This window comes from Talpa europaea, assembly GCF_964194135.1.
Source record: "Talpa europaea genome assembly, chromosome: 14".
NCBI classification, from domain to species: domain Eukaryota; kingdom Metazoa; phylum Chordata; class Mammalia; order Eulipotyphla; family Talpidae; genus Talpa; species Talpa europaea.
In genome coordinates this window covers 62,345,051-62,357,111 of record NC_140082.1, presented here as the reverse complement: position 1 = coordinate 62,357,111, position 12,061 = coordinate 62,345,051, and the positions used below count along the sequence as shown (strand labels likewise).

Here is a 12,061-nt window from a genome sequence, read left to right as displayed (position 1 = left end):
CAACAAAAAGGAAAAAAAATAGGGGCTTCCCTGGTGTTAAGACGCAACCGACGAAGCTGTCCACAGCCTCTGCAGCACGAGTTTGATTCCCAGCCAGGGAGCTACCCACATAGCACAGCAGACCTCTCCTGACTCGCCTGCTGCTCCTTTCAGCAGTGTATTTCAGTCAGTCTGCCTGTTCTGCTCCCCACTTTGTCTCTGGTCATCCTCTCGCCTTCCCACACCTCTGGCCTGTACCCCAGTTCTTGTGTGCATAAATAAATAAATCTTAAAAAAAAAGAAAAAATATTCACGGATATACAGCTAAAGGTAGAGTTAAAATTTGAATGCAGATCTGTCTGATTCTGCCATCTCCCAAAGTTTAATAATTTTGATATTTTATAGTTTTTCACATGTAGGTCAAGAGCAATTATTTAGCTTCTAATTTTTAGCAATAATGTAACTCAGTATATTATTTAAATATTTAGATAGGATATTTGAAATACTTAAAGAGGCTAAATTATAGAAAGATGTGGTAAATGCAAATCATATATTTTACTTCTATTTAGGAGTAAAATTCTAAAAGCTGGTATAGGTCACAGATTCACATTATGGAAATCCTTTAAATAAGTTTTATTTGTTTTGCAGCGCAAGACTCATCAGTTTTTTGTCAAATCTTTTACTACTCCTACAAAATGTCATCAGTGTACATCTTTGATGGTGGGCTTGATAAGACAGGGATGTTCCTGTGAAGGTAAGAATAAAATGGTAAGAAAAGGTGGCTTTAGAGTCCTAAAATTTACCTAAATTGTAATCAGGTAATTATATTCTATTTAAAAAATATATGAATGTTTATTTTACTTAATATTTCTTTTGGATGAAAGGAACAGAGCATTTTACTAAAGCCTGTACAATTTGGAAATGCTTCTCAGATGATCCCTAGAAACATTTTCTAGGGGAGATACGTTTATATAAATGTTTCATTCATCATAGTTTCATAATTCAGATGTATTTGTGGTCCTGTAAAACCATTAGCCTATGTGACAAAGATAATGAAAGTTATCCATGAATCTATTCATTTATTCTTGTCTTTTATTACAGAAATGACTAATTTATTATCAAAGAAATTGTTATGGAAAATAATGCAATGCAGTATTTTTCCAGAAATATTAAATGTCATGCCCCAAAAGACATTTTATTCCTGGTTTTTCCTGGACCTCCGGTGGCTTAGGGGTTAAGTGTCAGCAGCAGCACCACCACAATGGCCTGAGTTCGATCCCTGGCTGGGGAGCTGACCCCCCCCATATGGCGCAGCAGACCTCTCCTGTCTCTCCCACTGTTCCCCTCAGCAGTGTATTTCAGTAGATCCTCTTGTTCTGCTCCCCCTTCTGTCTCTGGTGAATCTTCTCATTCCCTGCACCTCTGGCCTAGATCCCAGTTCTTCTATGCAAAAGAAAAACAATAGCAGATGTTTTTCCCTCCATACATTAATTCTTTCTCTCTGTGTTTTGGACACTGGAGATACAGTGTCCAAGCCTAAGGTCAAGTAGTGTCTCTATCTCCAAGTGGACGGAGAAAAAGAAAAACAGTCTGTCCTTATGTAGCTCACATTCTGAGAGATGAGAGATCAGGATTCTTTTGAACAGAAAACATAATATATTTATTTTTCCTAAGACATCTGAAATGAAAATGATTTCAAATCTTCATGGGATATATTACTTGTCTATTAGAAATATATTTTTTTGTGAAATCAGATTTACTACTATAACAATGCCTCACATAAAATTTACTAGTATGTTTTATTAAAAAGATGAAAGTAATTGCTATTTTAAATTCTAATATTAGTTTCCATTTCTTAGCTCTTAGGATTAGAAGGGACCTTGAATGGAGGTCATCAGCCCCCATCAGATGCATGTGTTCCTGTTATATATTATAGTTAGCCTGTATTTGAATACTTGGAATAAGGGGAAAATAAAACTATCTTAAGGCAGTGTATTCTGTACTGCTTAATTCTCACAACCAAAATGGAAGATGTAGATAACATGGTCTTAACTAGGCCGTTAGGTGCATGATTAAGGTTGAAAAGGAGAGATGTGAGTTTTAACTGTATGACAGGATGACTATGAGTGACATTATCCAGATAAGCACATGTAGAGTGCAAAAAAACAAATATGAGGACAGAACCTTTAAGAAACGTAGTTAGGACAGGTAAAAAAGTAAGGATAGCAAAGTAATCTAAAAAGAAATACCCTAAATCATTGATAGGAAAGTGTGTCTAATGTCAAAGGAAAGAATACGTATATTTTTAAAGACTTTTCTGATTCAGAACTTAGTACTTATAAATGTTTTAAATTTATAATCAGAAAGAATCTAGACACTACCTGACCTTAGTTCCCTAGAATAGGAAATTTTGCAATCTCTTCAGACTCTCTTCCCTTCTAAAGCCTGCTCTGTAAAGCTATGGAGACAGATTAGAGTATGCCCAGGCTTTCAGGTTTTACAATAACATAAGTTTACAGCCTCTACAGATTACTGTCATTATCATTTTCTCTCTGGTTGGTGGAAATTAGATCCAGTGTAAGATAATTATTTTGCTTTTTCCACTGCCCTTTGGAGGTGAGAGTTTTGCTTGTCAAACAAATTGTAGCAAATCTGCTTATAAGCGAAGGATGTCTTATAGATGTTTATATAGTTTTCAAGAGTCAGTACTAGCCCATCTTGCCTCTGTTGGTTTTATGGTATTCATTAGTGATATATATAATTTATTTCCCCCTGTGTATGTATTCCCACAATGATATACCTCTAGTTTCTGTTTTAATCTTTCCCATGTATTCTCCAGGATCCATTCTTAGAGTAGAAGTTGTCTAAATAGACATTTTTAGCCTATAACTCTTCCCAAGTCATTTTACATATTTTAATCTTTAAATCTTACCTCACCAAGTCTCAATGAAATTTAGGAGTTTATTTTTATTTATCATTTTGGCTTAGGATCGCAAACTCATTATCTAAGCATCAAATGGAAGTGTAATGGCAATATTGTTAGAAATAGGTATGCAAGCTCTGAACCCCAAACTACCTGAATACTGAAAACATTGATCACTTACAGGCTCAGTGATCCAAGGCAAATCAGATGCAAATGGTGATAATTGTACCTCTTTTAGATTCACAGAATAGTTAAAAGCCCTCAATAACTCCTGAATTTACCCTTATTTTATACCTCCTTGGCATGGATAAAGTTTGCCAGATACAGCAAAAATGACAGGGAGTTTAATGTCCATTAGTGATGCTTAAAGAGAAATTTCAGGGCAGATAGCAACTTGCAGTGAATGAGTGAACTCCAGAAACTTACTCATTCAGGAATTTAAAGTCTAAATCAACCTTTTCATTCCTAAGGCTAGTTGTTTTTTTTTTTAAATCTCTTTCAATAAGCTAACACATTGAAATAATAAAATACAATTTAAAAATTCACTATTTCTTATTGATAAGCAAATAAACCAGTTCCCTAAATGACAAAACAGGTTTTAAAAATAAAATCAGAGATAAGCATTCATGTAACTTAGTACTTTACATAGAATGAGTGTTCTGTGAATTTTATTTTTGTAAAAATGAATTTTTATTGAATATTATTTCTTTTTTCTCCCTCCAAAAAGCATGCGGATTCTCCTGTCATATAACTTGTGTAAACAAAGCTCCCACTGCTTGTCCAGTTCCTCCTGAACAGACAAAAGGTCCCCTGGGTATAGATCCACAGAAAGGAATAGGAACAGCTTATGAAGGTCATGTTAGGGTAAGTATAAGTAGGTTGCATTTAGATTAATATTTTATTTTTTTATTTTTTTACTTTCATTTTTTTAAATTTTAACATTTATCATTTTTTTACATTTTTTTAGACAATATTTGCTTCCCCCCACCTCCTCAAATTGAGTCCCCCTAGAATTTCCTTCCTCAAGGTACCCGTGCACCATCACCACAGTCACTGTGCTCCTCCCTCCCTCTGATCCCTCTCCCTCCTCCTCCCCTGCAGGATGTCTCTGGTTTATAATTGTCTGTTTTTGCTTTGTTGTGGTTTGTACTGTTATTTTTTTTACACTGATGTCTTATTTGGTTCCACTATATTACTGTTATAAAGATTAATATTTTAAAACTTACTAATTGATTCAAGTTAAATCCAGTCACTTTATACAGGTGTTGACAGAAAATTAATTGAATAAAATGCATTTGATAATTTTATTTCATGTAATGATTTGAAAACAAAAACTTTGCCTTTGCTTAGAAGTAAATTTCAAAATATCTCAAAATTTTCTTCACTATATCTTGTAAGAAAAGATGTTGAAATCACCATAAAGGATCTGTTGGTCTTCCTAAGAAGTGGCTTATACTTATGATGTATGAGATATCATCAAGGTATAATCTCACGTATAATATTGAATGATATTATAAGTGTAAGCTGCATGTCATCTTTCTACCAAATTTGGCTTTTATGCTACTTAAAAAAATTATATATGAATACAATCCTAGTGAAAGTTAAAATGGTACCATTTTAAAGATCTTCACAGTAAAATGTCCTTCAATGTTTGAAGAATTTGTTCTCGTTTTTTCATATGTTATTTATGACATATTAATGATAGTTCATCTGCTACTTTGCCAACCAAAGTGGCAGATTTATTTTTAACTTTTCACTTTGCAATTGCATGTGTAACTAAAGGGACTCATTATAACCTGTTAATATGAATTGTTTTTGTTTGCCTGTCTAAATCAAAACTAAGATCCCTAAGCCAGCAGGAGTGAAGAAAGGATGGCAAAGATCATTGGCTGTAGTTTGTGACTTCAAACTCTTTCTCTATGATGTTGCTGAAGGAAAAGCATCTCAGCCCAGTGTTGTAATCAGTCAAGTGATTGACATGAGGTAAACATTCACAAATATCTGTCTTTGCAACATAGGAATAAAAAAGTGTTGAGTTTTCTTTAATTCTTTTATTTAAATTTATTTTCATGTTAATTTCCTAATATTGTTATAGTAAGATGATTAAAGATAGGAAGTAAGGTGTAGTTACAGGACATGTTGGTATGTGTTGAATTTGTTGGAGCTGGGGGGTCAAGAAAAAGAAGCAAATATTGAATCTAAAAGTCCAATTTAAGGTTGCTGAGATAATGAAGGCCTATTGTGTGGTACTTACTATCATCTAAAGGCTTAGCGTATAATTCCACTATGAGCAAAGGAAACAAAAATCTCAAAATCAGACTGCTCTTGAAATGCATAATGAATTGATAAACATTTAAGTAAATCTATTTCCTGAATGTTTCTGGTCCCACTCTTCACACTCTCTCCCTGCCCCTAGGATTGCTCTCCTTTTCCTCTTCTGTAAGTCCAGACCTATCCCCTGAGTGATCTTATTTACTCCCTGAGTGATCTTATTTACTCCCTCTGTGTTGATGACTTGCAAACACATAGCCCCAATCTAGATCTTTTTCCACTGTTCAAAACTAAGACTTAACAACTATGACTCACGCTGGCAGTTAGTACCAGAATCTCAAAACATCTTCCCCCACAAATACAGAATATTATAGGACAAGATGCAAGAAATAGTAGCAAAAAAAAAAAAAAAAAAAAATCTGACTTGGAGCCTGCTGTAAGGGTTTAAATATAGAAAAATATTTGGGGTAGGGGGAAATTCAAGACTAAGGTGTCAAATTTCCAAAACCAAGAGAATGATGCTACCAATAACCAAGTTAAGGAATCACAAGGAATAAATCATTGTGAAAGAAGTCTATTACAGGTTTTGAATGATCAATGAAATATTAGATAAGCTGTGTTGAAAGCTCTTGATATGTTTAATGGGAGGGAAAAGGGTACAGTCTTCTGGAAGTTCTAGAGTCCTCCTGGGTTCAAATACCAGTTCTACCTGAATTCTTACTGGCCTTGTGACTGTGGGTAAGCCAGCAGTTATTTCTAGCTCTTGTATAATGTGTCATTGTTAATTTACTTTTGATAAGTTAATTTTGGGCCCTACCAATTATATGAGGAAAAAATCAAATTTTCTGTGTAATTAAGTTTTGAGGATAAGTTCATATGTGTTATTTGTGTACACATCCAGAACTACACATACATACCCACATACGCTGACTTTTGATGTTCCACTTTTCCTACAGGGATGAAGAATTTTCTGTGAGTTCAGTCCTGGCTTCTGACGTTATTCATGCAAGTCGAAAAGATATACCCTGTATATTTAGAGTAAGTATATGTTTTGCCTCTCTATATAAATCATAAACTTACTAAGAATAGGGAGCAAACCTTATATTTCTTTATGTATTCCATGTCACACAATACTTAAATATATAGATAATTGGTGCTAAGTAGATTCTTAGTGCAAGATCTGTGCAAAACATGAATGTATGGTTCCTAAAATAGGTTTCCTTTTGGTTAATATTTTTGAGTCACATCAGTTTTCAAATAAATACTGCCACATGGAAAATTGAATGTGAGATTTCTTAACATAGTTACTTAAACCAATTGTGATTTATTTTTTTTACCATTCTGTGGGTCATCTGTACAGTTCCTTTGACATTGACCAGGGTCACTCATGTGGCTGATTTCAACTCATTTAGTTCTGGAATAGCCAAAATGGCCTGACTCTCATATCTGGGAGCTTGGTGCTAGATGTTCACTAGGTGGTCTTAGTGCTTTCTGTTAACACTCTCCGTGTAGTCTGTATAATAATTTAGTAGTCTGGCTGAGCTTTCCATGGCTGACTTCCAAGAGAACAAAAGAAGCTGCCAGACATTTTAAGGACTAGGCCCAAAGCAGGCATAATAATAGTCTGTATTCTGTTGGTCAAAACAAGTCATGAGGTTAGCAGAGATTAAGGGAAGGGGAAATAGACTCCATTTCTTGATAAGAAGAATGGAATTCCATAGGGAGAGTTGTTGGTAACCATCTTTGTAGGCTGTCTACCATAGTGCTATCAAGAATCAGTGAACTGAAACAATAGAGGTAAAAAAAAAAAAGCAAAGGGAGGAAGGAAGGCAGGAGGGAGTGGAGGACAGAAGATAAGGACTACCTATCCAATATTATGCTGCTATACTTAGTATTTGTCTATAGTCTTGTATCTAAGAAGGTTAGACAAACTCAGTTCCCAGATCAAGAACAGTTTAGTCTTTCCCCAGCCACCAAGGGAGCCTACAGAATTCCGTATAATTTATTACTGATTCTCATAGTCAGGTTTTATTGTCACTGCTGCTTTAATTAGCTTTATAAGCTATTCATATATATATATATATATATATATAAAATATGTAATTCCTATATATATAATTAAAATCTGTCCTGATTATGCAGTTTATATAATAATCTCATTTAAATATTGGCTCAGGTATTCTGATTTTCTATAAAATAATGTGAGTCATTGTTGTGAAGGAATGGGGAATGTAGCTATTAACATTAAGACATTTTAAAACAAGTTGAAAGTCAGTGTGGTGTGGTGTCTCCAAACATGAACATAGGATCCCAGTCTAGCCTTGTAGCCTTGGAGTAATTTATTTCTCTGCATCATAGTTTTTCCATATATAAATGGAAAATAATAATAACATCTCATGAAGATGTTGAGAAGGCTAAATAAGTTAATACTTGTAAAGCAATTTGATCAGTGCCCAGTGATCTGTAATTACTCAATAAATGACATTTGCTGCTGTTATATGAATATTTAGTAATGCATATTTCAGTGACAGTATTCTGGCATTTAACAGCAAAGAAAATAGAAATTATACTATGATATAATGATAGTTGCTATCTCTGTGAATTCTAATTCTAAAAATAGTTATTGTTCTGAATAGCTAAAGATATTATTTATGTTAGGAATAGCTAAAGGTATTGTTTAATGAATGTTCATTTTGTTGGCTAGAGCTAAGCAAGCTAGCACAAGCATAAGGCTGACTTAAAGAGTATCTGTTTTCTAACATCATGAATATTGATTAAATTGTTCTAGGTCACATCTTCCCAGCTCTCAGCATCTAGTAACAAATGTTCGATCCTCATGCTAGCAGACAGTGAGAATGAGAAGAGTAAGTGGGTAGGAGTGCTGAGTGAATTGCACAAGATTTTGAAGAAAAACAAATTCAGAGACCGCTCAGTCTATGTTCCCAAAGAGGCTTATGACAGCACTCTACCCCTCATTAAAACCACCCAGGCAGCTGCAATCATAGGTATGAATTTATAACATCTGTTATGTTACTACAATTTTTTACTAACCTACCTTGTGAGCAGGGGCTGGCTTTCATCCCGGAGTCCCAATAACCATCATAGTGTGTGTTATGTCACATATGCTCAGTAAATGTTTATTGAATTAATGAGACTGCATTAGAGCTTTATTTTTTCAGTAAAGGATACACTTTTCTAATTTACTTCTGAGAAAGCAGGAATACTAAAGATTAGCCTATTAACAAACCTGTATTCTCCTTGTAGGACTTAAAATAAGTTGTTTAATTACTTAAAGCATAAGTTTCATGTGTGAAGTTTAGATACTGTTTACCTTTCACAGGTTATTGGAAATAAATACAGCGGAATAAATAACACAGCGCCCTGCATGTCCAATGTCCCTAAGGAATGGAAGCTTCTGTGTCTGGAGATTTAAGTCTTCACCCTATTCATATGTATATATCCAAGCCATTTGTCATTTTCTTGTAAATTTAATGAGTACAGGGCCTCCCCTGGTGGCACAGCAGTTGAGTGCTGGGCTGAGAAGCTGCCTGCAGCCTCTGCTGCCACAGTTCAATCTGGCCACCTGCGAGGGTCCCACATGGTGTGCAGACCTCTCCTGCAGCGCCTGCTGCTCCCCTCAGCAGTGTTATTTCGTCAGTCTGCCTGTTCTATTCCCCTCTCTGGCTCTGGTGACTTCTCTCACCCTCCTGCGCTTCTGACTGTACCCAGTGCTTGTATAAATAAATAAATAAATCTTTAAAAAAAAAAAAATTTAATGACTACAGTTCACAATTTTTCCCTCCCAAAACAAGAAGTAACTGAACCCAGGATACTAACAAACTAGGTTTTCCATCTTTTCACCTTCTGTTTATTGGCTAAAGAGTAACTTCCTTTTTTAAGTATTGATAGAAATTACTTTCTAATGACTGTTCTACTGAATATGACCTGAGATATTTACCACTATAATCTGAAAGGAAATTTAATAGCACAAATTGTCATTTTTAAATTATTGTTTCATTTATTGCAGGTTTTTTGCTACCAAATTTCTTTATCTTTTTTATTTTAGTTTGAAATAGTTTTTACCTAATTAAAAAATCTTTCATGTTTATGTCTTACATAGATCACGAAAGGATAGCTTTGGGGAATGAAGAAGGATTATTTGTGGTGCATGTCACGAAAGATGGTAAGAGAAAATTTAATTGTTGTGGATAACTCTAAACCATGTGTTAGAAAATTCAAAACTCTAGATTCTAAGTTCTAAAAAGAGTGGGACATTTTTATTATTCATCCTAACCAGGTGATTTTATAAGTCAAAAGATATATTTAAAATATCCTCCTTAATTCTTTTTTATCCTCCTGAGTTGAACTTTATATTGTTTTAATAGACCTAGAAGAGGTAAGTTATTGAAATGTGTTTGTTACTGGGTTTTTTCCACGCTTTAATAGAATAATTTTTTTTCTAGGGAGAAACTAAATAATTAAATAAAAAGGAATCAGTTTACTTTAATATTGTTGAATCTAGTGTAGGCTCTTTGGGAAGCAATGTATTTAAACTGGATTAATTTTTTACCCATAGAAATACCACTAGTGAAATGTGAGTTAATCATTTCTTTGTTGTTTTTTAAATGGAAACCCTTGGTGATATTGTCTAGAATTTAGTGCCAAGGAAAAAATTTCGTTTGAAGATGTGGCATGCTTTATTACATAGAACCCTTGCCTTGACTTCCAGAAATCTCAGTGCTGAATTTGGTACCTTACTACACATGGGTTAAATTATCTTATAATAGGTGTGATTATCTTCCTCTTTCTCTGTATGTTTTCTGATCTCTTATTCTCTGTGTGTATCTGTCTTTATTATAAGTTGACATGCATCTTTTTTAGTATAATTGGGATATGATTAAGAAAGCATTACTTTGCATATAATAGATGTTATTTCTTCACATAGAAATTATTCGAGTTGGTGACAATAAGAAGATTCATCAGATTGAACTCATTCCGAATGATCAGCTTGTTGCTGTGATCTCAGGACGAAATCGTCATGTACGACTCTTTCCTATGTCAGCTTTGGATGGGCGAGAGACTGATTTTTATAAGCTGGCAGAAACTAAAGGGTGTCAAACCATAACTTCTGGAAAAGTGCACCATGGAGCTCTTACATGTCTGTGTGTGGCTATGAAAAGGCAGGTCCTCTGTTATGAACTATTTCAGAGCAAGACCCGTCATAGAAAATTTAAGGAGATTCAAGTTCCATATAATGTCCAGTGGATGGCAATCTTCAGTGAACAGCTCTGTGTAGGATTCCAGTCAGGATTTCTAAGATACCCCTTGAATGGAGAAGGAAGCCCATACAGTATGCTCCATTCAAATGACCACACACTATCATTTATTGCACATCAGCCAATGGATGCCATCTGCGCGGTCGAGATCTCCAGTAAAGAATACCTGCTGTGTTTTAACAGCATTGGGATATACACTGACTGCCAGGGCCGAAGATCTAGACAGCAGGAACTGATGTGGCCAGCAAATCCTTCCTCTTGTTGTAAGCTTTTACTTTTGGCTGTCTTACCATTTCTTTCTATTTCATCTATCTGTATCATTGTTAATGACAGGTTATGTTTTAAAGTAATTTGAGGGCTATTCTAAGTACTAATTATGCTGTTTATATAAAGTAACCATATGTAGTAAGACCTGGAACAGTAGGACCAGCACTGACATGTACATAACTAAAGCTAACCTTTCTAAGGAAAGGTTGGCTTAGATGGATTTTTCACCCGTACTCTTGAATTCAGAATAGCCCTAAGTAGTTGTCTTCATGGTCCCCCAAAAATACAGTGCTTCTGAGCATTAATGGCTCACAAGATCTACTCTGGGAGAAGTAATTACTAAGTCAATTATTTAATGGATTATGCAAAGATAATATGTAGCTTCTATAAAAATATTATTCTGTTTTACATTTTTATGTAAAATGTAAAATATTGTGTTCTTCCAAGAAGTATCTATACATTGATAAAATTGAATACTGATTATGTGCCATTTCACTGTGTGTTTCAGTGAGCAAAATAGATGGTGTTCCCCTCACAGAGCACGGAGTGTGGTAGAATAGGTGCATGACACAACAACAGGTGGCAGTAGCACACAATTACTGTGATAGCAGAACCAGAGCTCTGTAGAGGCCCTAGGAGGATTGCCTAATCAAAAACGTTTTATTTTTAGTGTAAGATATTTGAACATGTTTAAATGCTGAAGGTAAATAGACACAGGAGAACTAGAGATGGTTGACTATGTGGTAAATATAGAAAACAGCAGGATCCCACAGAAGGACTAGAGAGGGTAGGACTCAGAACCAGGAAGAAGACTATGTGGCAGAAGAAATGAAACTTCTCCCACCAGAACAATATAGAAGGAATGATGTACAGTTGAGTTTGAAGGTTCAGTGGAAGAAAGTTTAGAAGAGCCACACATACTTACTACAGAAAAATTAGAAAATCTGGATAAAAAGGAACAAAAGAAAAATTCTACCCACCCGGACTTACTAATATCTTGTTTCTTCTGCGATATCTTCTCTTCTCGACATGATATTTAGAATGAATGCTGTTTTATAACCTAGTCAAGTAATAATTCAAAATATTTATTCTAATGTGGAATAAGAATTAGAATATCTGGCTTTTATGAATACCTCTGCCAACAGTTTGTCGCATTGGTTTAGGAGAATCATTTCATTTCTCTTTGCTTATGTTATCATTTTTTGATGTTCATGCTTCCAGTAAGTGTGTATTGAGCATCTACACTATTCATTTAACTGTGACTGGGCCTCTTACCTAAAGATATCTCTGTTTTGTAAGCTTGTTTTATGACCAGTAATACTAGCTTAACTACTCTAGAAATGAG

At 34.7% G+C, this 12,061-nt stretch overlaps 1 protein-coding gene across 11 annotated transcripts in view; it reads left to right on the top strand.

The window, feature by feature from the left end:
- Window positions 1-12,061, top strand: part of CDC42BPA (CDC42 binding protein kinase alpha) — a gene marked incomplete at both ends in the record, with an annotated part of 264,693 nt that overhangs the window by 235,095 nt on the left and 17,537 nt on the right. For all 11 annotated transcript variants that reach the window (XM_084252980.1, XM_084252987.1, XM_084252988.1 and 8 more), the window contains 7 exons: window positions 628-733; window positions 3,630-3,766; window positions 4,746-4,885; window positions 6,130-6,211; window positions 7,962-8,178; window positions 9,294-9,356; window positions 10,119-10,712. In XM_084252980.1, coding sequence (XP_084109106.1) covers window positions 628-733; window positions 3,630-3,766; window positions 4,746-4,885; window positions 6,130-6,211; window positions 7,962-8,178; window positions 9,294-9,356; window positions 10,119-10,712 — 1,339 coding nt within the window. The remainder of the gene's footprint in view (window positions 1-627; window positions 734-3,629; window positions 3,767-4,745; window positions 4,886-6,129; window positions 6,212-7,961; window positions 8,179-9,293; window positions 9,357-10,118; window positions 10,713-12,061) is intronic.